This window comes from Prionailurus viverrinus, unplaced genomic scaffold, assembly GCF_022837055.1.
Source record: "Prionailurus viverrinus isolate Anna unplaced genomic scaffold, UM_Priviv_1.0 scaffold_33, whole genome shotgun sequence".
Classification (NCBI taxonomy): Eukaryota; Metazoa; Chordata; class Mammalia; order Carnivora; family Felidae; genus Prionailurus; species Prionailurus viverrinus.
This window is the reverse complement of record NW_025927604.1, coordinates 7,888,151-7,898,584: the sequence shown is the minus strand read 5'-3', so window position 1 is coordinate 7,898,584 and position 10,434 is coordinate 7,888,151. Positions and strand designations below refer to the sequence as shown.

General features: G+C 51.8%; 1 protein-coding gene across 1 annotated transcript in view; it reads left to right on the top strand.

The window, feature by feature from the left end:
- Positions 1-9,998, top strand: part of NOL10 (nucleolar protein 10) — a 90,182-nt gene extending 80,184 nt beyond the window's left edge. Inside the window, exons 20-21 of the mRNA XM_047845197.1 lie at positions 5,739-5,841; positions 9,209-9,998. Of these exons, the coding sequence (XP_047701153.1) occupies positions 5,739-5,841; positions 9,209-9,328 (223 nt within the window). The 3' untranslated portion in view covers positions 9,329-9,998. The remainder of the gene's footprint in view (positions 1-5,738; positions 5,842-9,208) is intronic.
- Positions 9,999-10,434: the final 436 nt, after the last annotated feature.

The window sequence follows — 10,434 nt, the reverse complement described above, 5'->3', positions numbered from 1 at the left end:
AGAAGCGTGATGGTGCGGGAGGGTGACCGGGGGGAGCAGCAGACAGGCCCCCCCCCCCCCGGCCCGAGCACAGGAGCCCGGGAACGTCGGGACGCTAAGATTAACACCATCAGATCTGTTTCCAGCCCCTCCACCCCGTGGTGTGCATGCTTCTATACAGTAAAAGCAGTTCGTGTTTGTTGTAGAAAATAAAAATACAAAGTCCCTCTTTCTCAGAAACTATTAATGAAATATCTCAGTTTTAGGGAGAAAAGGCAGGGAGTAAGTGGGCCCCCAAGATCAGCTAACAGGCTATACAGTATCCCAGTCACAAGTGATGAAGCCTGAACTGGGGGCAGCGAGAACCGGGCCGACTTCGAGCCACGGCACTCACAGACCGTCTAAGAATGAGACAGGAAAATGGGCGTATGCCACGGTGTTGTTCCGTTACTGATTTAATGGCAAAGGAGGAAGGAGTAGTCGGGTGATGTTGAACCGTGTGGCAGTGTTACCGCTGAGATACAGAATACGGAACGAAAACCGGGTTTCAGGCTGGAAGTCCTGAGCTGGGTGTCCGCACGTCAAGTGTGCGGTGCCCAGGTGTCCTCTGGGTAATGTTCAGTAGACAGAGGGAAATGGGGGGGGGGGGCGAGACACAGGGCTGAGACCCCAGCTTTTCCCGTGTGATCGAGACCGCGGTCGCGGTATGAGGAAGACCAACGTGTAGGGCGCGGCGAGGGTGACGCATGGAGCCCCTTGGGAGCAACGGAGGTTTTCTCTTGAGTCCACGATAAAAACCATCCGCCTCTCTTTAGAAAAATGCAACTGGAAGCAAAACGCTGCGTGTAAATTTAGAGATGGCACCGCACACACCAATAGCCGAGGGCGAAGAGCTCCGATTCGGAGGACAGGCTAAGGGGAAGGTAGGTAGTAAAAATTACCGGGTAGTTTTCAGAAACGGAGGAGGAAAACCGGAGAGAGCCGAGCGGGGAGGGTGTGGTGCGAGTGTGTGATGGGGCAGGAGGCCCGCGAGCCGGAGGTTTAAAAGGCCGTTAGGGAGATGCCTTGCTGGGACTCGTTTCGGAGGCATCGGCCCAGATGTCTGATTGCGATTGATTGATGAATGAATGGAGATGATAAATATTGTGAACAGTGCATGTGGATGATTCTTCCAAGAAGTTTGGCAGAAAAAGGAAGGAGTCAAAGCCAATAACTCAATGGGAAAGGTTTTTTAGGCTCGAGGGACAGAATGTGTTAGTGGGGGCGGTGGGGGGGGGATTGACTGGCAAGCACACAGTGACCCAAGAGACATAAGTAAATTGACAGAGCTGAATTCAGTGAGCAGTCAGGAGGAAGCGGCCAGGGCACGGCTTAAGGAGACAGCCTCAGAAAGGACAGGGGGTCCCTCCTCAAAGACCCGAGGGGAGGCTGGCGGGATGGGTGGCAACAGTCAGGTTTGTAGCTAGAAAGTGGGGGCGTTCGTGCTGCTGGCCCCGGGCCGGGGTCTGGGCGCACCACACTTTGGTGATCAGGGCGGTAGGGTCTCGGGGAGGCTCTGGAGGCGGGGTGATGGGAGGCGCTGGAAGGGGGTACGGGGAGCCTGCATGGGGGAGCTCCTAGAGCACAGCTTCCTCACCCCCTCCCCTCGGGGGAATACATATTCCCTGCCAGGCGGGCCTTCAGTAGGAAAGTGTTCTTTGAAGCACCCGGCCTGTGGTCTGCCTTGGAAATTCAAAGGTTTCAAAGACATTTCCTGCCTTGGAGGAATTCACCTTGTTCGCCAGGTGCTTGTAGTAGCTCTTGGGAAGCCGCTTATCACACCTACGACTTTATCCGCTTTGTGGACGGACCCTCCAGCTCATTTCCCTCACTGGTCGTGGATGAGAGCGGAAGACACACGCTCTTCGTTTAATACAAGCATTTTTTAAAGCTGACTTTGAAAGTGATTTCATTCCAAAGTTGCACTTGGTAAAAAGAATCTTACTCAAGTTGATAGGCACTCAGGTGATACATAAGCACATTTTCATTGTGATACTTAAAAAGAGTGTAGAATAAAAGGCGAATCTCCCTCTGACCCCACACTCCCTCCCGGAGGTGACTGCTGTCACTCACGCGTGGTCAGTGTTAGCTTTTTCCTGGACGGGAATGGGCCCTGCTGTAATCACATGGCGGTTGAACTTCTCACTTCATGCAGCAGGAAGTCTTGAAAATGTTTCTTTGTAAGTACGTGTAGGCCTACCTAGAGCTGCGTCAGTCTTTCATAAGGTGGATGGGCCATCACATGGGTCACATTCCCGGATTCGGGATGGTTAGGTTGTTCCTTGCTTTTCTCTTCCCTTTTTCATGGTGATAAATATATACACACGTGCGGGAATTCCTTTAGAGGCTGTATGACCTAGTCATGGAACTTGCTGGATCAAAAGGGGTATGCGATAGATACGGCCATATCGCCCTCAAGAAAGGCCTCGAGCTCTTTGCTTCTTACCAGAGTGCCTATTGCCCCGCACTTGCGACAACAGTGGACGTTAGGAATCTTTTTAAAGTTGAACAAAGCTGATAGATGAGGTATCCAGACACCCTGGTTACTTCAGGGTTCACATCTGCGAAGATAGGGGCCTCGAAGGAGCACCTGCAGACAGAGAGCATCAGACCGTTTTCAACAACGCATGCGGTCTCTGTAAGTATCTGTCAGAGTCATTTGTTCTAAGCAGAGTACGTAACGTCTGCCATTTATCTGTAGATTCCATTTCTCCACTGCCGCCTTATTCCCTTTGGTGTAGACTGTGGAGGAATGAGTCCTTTGTTTTGAGTTAACTCATCTCAGTGCTGTACTAACTAACACAACGTGCCTCCACACAAAGTGATTTTTAAAAACTCAGTTGAGGGGCGCCTGGGTGGCGCAGTCGGTTAAGCGTCCGACTTCAGCCAGGTCACGATCTCGCGGTCCGTGAGTTCGAGCCCCGCGTCGGGCTCTGGGCTGATGGCTCAGAGCCTGGAGCCTGTTTCCGATTCTGTGTCTCCCTCTCTCTCTGCCCCTCCCCCGTTCATGCTCTGTCTCTCTCTGTCCCAAAAATAAATAAACGTTGAAAAAAAAATTTTTTTAAAAAAATAAAAACTCAGTTGAGGTGCATTAGTTCTGGGGCATACAATAAATATCTGATGTTTCCCCTTGTACTTTGTGCCCCCTCCCCTTTTTTTTTTAAAGATCGCCTTGCTGAGAATTCTGGTTCTTCCCCTCATCGCCCTGTCTGTCCTGTGCTGAGTAATTTCTTTCTTTCAACCTTTAAAAGCCCACATCTGTCTTCCTCACCAGTCCCCACACATTGGTGGGGCGGGGGGAAGGGGGCTGTTCAGCTTGTGACAGTGAACTTTTTTTCCCTGAAATTCTTCACCTTACTTCTTGGTGACACACGGTGTGGCCCTGTGCATTTTGTGCTTCTGTTATAGTAGATGGTTTTCAGGTGTCTGTCTGCTTCTTGAATCGTCTCTGACTGAATTCATTCTCAAGGCGCTGGCTTAGGGATGGCTGGTTAGAGCCACGTACCGTAAACTGACTTTCAAAGGGAGGGCAGGGGCGCTTGCTTTAATGTAGAAATCTGCACGCTCAGTGCCTGTGTCTGATCTTGTGCCACGGCTCATTCTAAAACTCCGCTTGTCTTTCCAAGCAGCCCAGACAGAACAAGTTTTTACAAGTGCACATTGAAAGTACATTGAGAGGAAACCAGAATTTATAGACCCTATCATGGAGGAAATAAGGTCATTCTTAAAAGAGTAGTAATTGCCCACAATTTACTTGAAAAGTCACTTTCTGCCCAAATTAGCGTTTTCCGTGTGCCACCCTGTCTCCAAGGCTCCGGAGCTATTCAGAAGCCACGAAAGGAAAGAACAGAAAACGGCACGAACAGGCCGAGGAATGTGCTTAGGCCGACATCACTCCCATCCACGCTGGAGTCCGTGTATGCTTCACGTCGGGATTCTTGTTAAAAAAAAAAAAAGTAAACTAGATCTTAGCTCCGTTCCGTTTGTCGTGTGGAAGCGTGTCCTTCAGGAGACCCAGTGGACATATTTCCTACACAAAACTTTACAAATCGGGTTTGGCGTGGCACACTCCTGGAAACCAGAAATTCTCAAACCGGAATCCTGGCTTTTAGACTTGAGTCCTTGTGTGGCCTGGGGCGACCAGTTAGCTTCTCACCTCCCTTCTCGCCATCTATAAAGGATACATACTTGTGTCTCAGGGATGTTGAAAGGATTAATTAGTTCGTCTGTAGAGCGCTTTGAAGATGAAAAGTACTTTAAAAGTGCTTCTTAATAACATTATTGCTTAGAAAAGAGTGCCACTTTTATGCTAACCACTTCACGTCTCAAATTATGTAAAGAAGACCTGTTTCGTACATCACTACCAGTCGTAAATTGGAGATAAATCTCTCGTGGTGTGCACATCAAACGTTTCCTTCAGAATTTCAAAGGAGCATCGCTTTATCTTACGGGGCGTTTCAGAGCAGTGTTCTGCCCAGTAATTAGTGATGAAGATCGTATTTCAGGAAAAAGAAAACCCTGCACCCGGTTCAGCCATCTTCCAATTCAGTCAGGTCGTTCAGTATTAACTTGAAAGGGAAGTGCGGTTACTTTTTTCGAGGAGGGAATAGAAGAGAGAACCACGTTCTTGCCTTCTTTCTTCCTCTGCTCCCCGAACCCGTTTCCATCACAGGCACCTGAGGGTGTTGCCGCTTTGCCGTTTCTCCAGGCGTTAGAGCTAGTATTAAAACTTACGGGAAGTTTTTGTCTTTAAGCCTAACGCAGTTTTTCCCCCCTCTGAACCAAGTTAACAAAAAGGGCCGGTGTTGTGATTTTCTAATAAAACGTTACAGCAACATGCAATGAAGTGTTACATGTGCAAGATACAAATGGAACGTCTTGCTTGTAAAGCCGGGGCACAACGATGTTAATTATGCAGATGACAGAGAATTACGGGGCACAGCAAACCGTAACGGGGCAGGAAGTACGGAAAGAGACTCTAGAAAAGTTTGGAATATATGATCAAGAAATGAAACAAAATTTACATTTGGGGTAAAGTGCTTCGGGAAGAGTAATTCAAGTAAGAAATTGGAAGGAAAAGTCACCTGGAGAAATAGCAGTGAGTGAGTAGACTGAATCGGATAGAATTTGCCCTCGTCTGTAGTCAGACCGGTTCGCGGTTCGGGTTGTTCTCGAGACGGGTGGTGAGTGTAGTCCAGGGAGCTAAGGGTGAGCGAAGGAAAAATCAGAATTCGCGTGGCCCTTCTCCACGCCTTGATCTGGAAGACTTGACCTGTGTGTCCGCTCCCTTGACGAGGTGAGTGAAACGCTCTCCTGCCTTGTGCGTGCTTTAAATACGAAATGCTTTGGAAGCATACGTGCCGCTGACCATTACAGGAAATTACAGGCTTCAGAAATAGTGCTCCTTGGATCTTGGCTTCAGAAATGTGATTTAGTAAGATAAGCGGCGATCATTGAAAATCTATTTGGAACCACCACTTAAAATACTAAGTTCGTGGCTGTTTGGGCAGCTGTTGTTTTTACCGCGTATCTACTGGGTGTGAGCAAAGGCTGAGCGCCCTTAATTCTTCCCGCGGCTGTGTTAAATGAATGCCATTTTCTGTCTTGACCACAAGGGGAAAGGATTTTCTCCATGTGAGCAGTGCTCATTAAAACTGGTTTCAAATGCTAAATCAAAACGTAATGCTAATTAACGTATCATTCTCTTAAATTTCCCACAGTAAAACGCTTGAAGATCGTTTGAAACTTGAGGCAAAAAATGGCACGTTGAGTATATCAGACACCACAGTTGGCAGCAAACAGTTGACGTTCACGTTAAAGAGGGTAAGTTCTTAGTGTTGTGTTTTTTCATTCAAGAAAGGAAAATAGGCTTCCAGGAGAGCTACGTGTGTGTGTGTGTGTGTGTGTGTGTGTGTGTGTGTGTGTGTGTGTGTGTGTGTCTGACCTCAGAACTGCCCTCCCAGGCTTTTCCCCTCGGAGGAACCGTGTTCCCGCTCTAGCACTTCTCCCGCAGCCACAGCCCCTCCTGGGTTCCTGGGTCCGGGCCAGGCATACAGCTTGGCCGAAGCAGAGGCAGGCGGGTCCCGGGGTCCCCGGGGGGACAGGGCGGCAGGTGTGGTGTCTGGGTCACTGGGCTCATTCTGGTCTCTGGTCCCTGGTCTCCCTGTAAAGGGAAAGTCCTGACTGTCTGGGGCTTACACAGTTCGTGCGAAATGAAAATAGGATGGCTCTGAAATTATGACTATGATTGTTATTACTTTTTTTTTTTTTTTTTTTGGCTAAAAACAAAAGCACTAAGAAATACCTAAAATGGCCCCATGGTTGAGTCAAGCAGAGGCTGTGAAATTCTTTTGGGGGATGCATCAGTTAATATTTGATTTATGCCAGTTGTGTCATTTGAGTAACCAAATTTTAACTTCTTAAATCTCATTTTTACTTAGGAATAATTAGGGATCTGTGTAGTTTTTAATAGAAATCTCTTTCTCTACTAGGTGTGTGATATATTTAGGTAAAATCTCAAGTTTTTCCAAGATTTATATATATACTTTAAAAAAAAATTTTTTTTTAACGTTTATTCATTTTTGAGAGACAGCATGAGCGGGGAAGGGGCAGAGGGAGGGAGACACAGAATCCGAAGCAGGCTCCGGGCTCTAAACTGTCCGCACGGAACCCGATGCGGGGCTCGAACCCACAAACCATTGAGATCATGACCTGAGCCCAAGTCGAACGCTCAACCGACTGAGCCACCCAGGCGCCCCATTTTTTTTTAAAGTAAACTCTGCCCACGATGTGGAGCTCGACCTCACGACCCCACGATCAAGAGTCACGTGCTCTACCAACTGAGCCAGCCCGGCGCCCCTCATGTATACTTCCTAATGTGTGAATAGAATGGAAGGGGAAAGTTCATGCTCTCACATTATTTAAAATTGTATAGTGGCAAAAGTAGGATTAGGTCCCAAATCCAGTTTTCGAACTTCCTGTACCATAGTTCCTCCCTCATCGGATCCTTGGCGAGGCTGCTCCGTGTGGTCTCGCCTGCGCCCGTGTCCCCCCTCTCGTTGGGCCGGCCTGCTGGTGACTGTGGGAGAGCAGCCGGGGCAGGACCGAGATGGAGCAGGAGAGGAAAACGTGGAGATGAGCTATTTGGCCCATAGATCATAAGGGGCCGGTCACGTGGTGTGGACGTCTTCCAGGACGGCCTTTCAGAGAGAGGCTGGTGCGGGTCCCTTTCTGGATGGGGCTCCGTCTGTGGGGCAGTCGTGGCTGCTTACAGACTCCTCAGGAGGCTCCTGCCTTGGTGGGGAAGGCCTGGCCGGGCCCCGCGCCGTGTGCAGCTGGCGAGGGAGGTGCTCCCGGAAGGTTGCTCTTCCGCCAGACCCGTAGGGAAACGCCTGGGACGGACGTCCGTGTTGAAGCTGCAGAAACGCTCCAGCGCACCCTGTTTACCTTTACTTGGTTCATCATTCCCCGAAATTGTTTGGATGAGACACTTTTCGGGGATTCTTTTTAACATGAAGAAACAAAATATTAGATGCCCAGTGTTGACTGACTCTACAAGGGTCCTGATCCTGTTACCTGGTGTGCCGGTAGGCGGGTTCCCTCGGGTTTTCTGAGCTTACCGTTAACAAGTGCGTCTCAGATATCCGCTCTGGGGTGTGTGCCCGGGATACACAGAACAAGACAGATGTGGTCCTCGCCTCTCCGGTTCTCAGTCTGTCGAAAGAAGCACGCCCCCGGTTCCATCACGATGGTGGTGGCGGGGACCCCGGCGGAAGACAGAAGTGCGGTGAGAGCATCCGCCGGGGCCTGACCCACACACGGGGGCCGGGGAGGGCGAGCGATGTGCAGGGTGAGAGCCCCGAGGGGCCAGGCGGGGCTCCAGGCTCAGGGTACCACCGAGGCAGAGTTCTTGCCTGAGGAGGGAGGCAGTCGGGCACGCCCGAGGGTGCGGACGAGGGCCCGCGTGTGTCAAACGGGATCCCGGGAGGAGTGGCGTCGGATGTAGCCGGAAGCACAGGGGGCCTGGTCCTGCGGGGCCTTGTGAGTGGGCCGTGGGTTTCTCCTCGGACCTAAGTGGAACCGTGGAAAGCCGTTGACAGGTTTTAGCAGAAAACTGACCGTTTGTATTTCCAGAAACTGAGTGTGGCTGTTTTCCGAGGAGTAGTGGGCCGAAGGGGCCCGGAGCAGAGGCACGGTGGGCGCGGAGGAGCTCGGGACACACGGGACAGGAACGTGCGGCAGGATTGATTTGGAATGGGCTCTGAGGAAACAGTGGGAATCAGAAAGCGAACTCGGGGACTCATTCGGAGCGCCCGTCTCGGAGCTTCCTAGAGCAGGGGATCGACGCTTCGGGTCGTCTCTGCTTCCCCAGCACTCGCTCACCTCTCAGCTCTGGTCGGGAAGTACTGAGTCGTGCCAGCTGGGGGTGAGGCCAGAGACTTCCCCTGAGGAGCAGGACACAGCGGAGTGTTTTCGGGGCGGAGAGCAACACGGGCCACCGTCAGGCAAGCCTCGTAGGTGTCTGTAAGGCGGCGCTTTTCAACTCGGAAAAATTAGGTCCCGGCAGCGCTTTCTCAGTTTCCCTTTTGTGCAGTCCCACCAGCTGAGAATATTTTCTGAGCTTTGCATCCAAGAGTCGGTACCGTCGGGCCCGTCAGGTGTGATTTGGAAACCACACGGCTCTTCCCTCCACTGCGGATTCTGCGTCGAGGAAGCGCCGCCGAAAGCAGTGGGCCTCCCGGGGGCCGGGGCGCCTGCGGCGCGGTCGGCCCGCTCGGCCCGCCGGGAGCTCGCAGGCCACTTGTCCGCCCAGCCTTTGTCGGTGGTTAACGGTAGCAAATCTCTGGCTTCCGAGGGGAGTTTGACTCTTCGGAAACAGCCGGAGAATCTTTGGAACCAGTTCTGGCGGATGATAATTAATCGTGGGTGGGTTGAAATACACCGTTAGTACCTGTAAGTGTTGTTTTGTTTTTGGGTTTGGGGCCACGTAAATACGTGTTTTGGGCTTCCGAATAGGGCAGCATCGTGGGGGCAGAGTCCAGGGGCCAGACCACGTGCCCCGGGGTCCCGGGGGCAGTCTTTCCAGAGCCCCGCAGCGGGGCTGTGGCCATTGGTGGTCTGCCGGTCCCCTTTCTGTAAAGGGGGTATTGGGGTTTTCCTTCCTTCTCTCTCACTTCTCTTCCTCCTTCAGTCTGAACAGCAGAAGAAGCAGCAAGAGGCCGAGAAACTGCACCGACAGGAAAGGAAGACACTGCGTCGCTCAGCCGGTCACCTGAAGTCAAGACACAGACGGGGACGGCCATCTCACTGAATCGGGAATGACCCTACGTGTGGTGCGGAGGGAGCGCCCGGACCGCTCGCCCTCGGGGTGCATTGCAGATGGGGGAGCGCGCTCCGGAGGTTCCCGTGATCCCTTGGCGCCTCTGCAGGCTGAATGGCGGCCTGTCCCCGTGCTTCCGCGTCAGACTCCGCAGCCGCCCCCTGCCCCGCCGGCCAGTGCGTCGCCCCCAGGCTGCCCTCTGTAAGTCGTGGTTGCCGCAGTCGGTCCTCCCCGGGTTTTAATCAGGTGGAGCAGGTGGTGGTTCTTCCACGTGGTGAAACGTGTGCCGCGAGATGGGAAGTCTCTGTGGGCTGAAACTGCAGGCTCCTCGTGGTCCCGGGACTTTCCTCCCCGCGGCACCTGCTGCCACTCACTGGCGACCCGCCCCGTCCCACCCGGTGCCCGGGTGCCGGCCGGCTTCGCGGTCAGACGTTCGGACGCTCGTGGCTGGACGCGTGTTAGTCTGGGACTTTTAAAAAAACGTTCGTGTACCAAGAGAATATAATTTAGCGGTAATAACAACCTAAGACAGGAAACGGAAGCTACTGGTTATTCTTTTAACTTTTCACAAGAGTACAGATTTTTTTGTTTGTTTCTTAAGTGCAATTTGAGAGACACTGGCTGGAGAAAACATTTGTAAAAATAAATACTTGCATTTTAATGGCTCGTTTGAGACAGGTCCGTTCTTTGAATTAATTTGAAAATTAAATTTGGTTTCCCTAGTTTTTCAGGTATTCGTGGGATTTTGGAAGCGTGTTTCTTTATGCACAGCTGGAACGGGGGCTCTTTGGCCCGCAAATGACAGAATCTTTCTGAAGATGCTGTGAGCACGAAGGGAAGGTGGAACGTGCTGAGGGCAGCAGGCTGCAGAGTGTGTAGCTGGCCTCGGGGCCCCGGACTTAGCCCACTCTCCCCGCCTTCCTTTTCTTCCTCCTGTTGCCGCACGGTTCCTTATCCCTCCGGGTCTCCCCGGCTCACGTTCCTGGCCCATCCCCCGTCCCCATCCCATCTCTGTTGCTTCTGTGCGGACAGGTGTCCGCTTCTGAGGCCCGAGAGGTGCGGTCTGCTTCCAGGAAAAAAGGTGCCTTGTCTGTGGC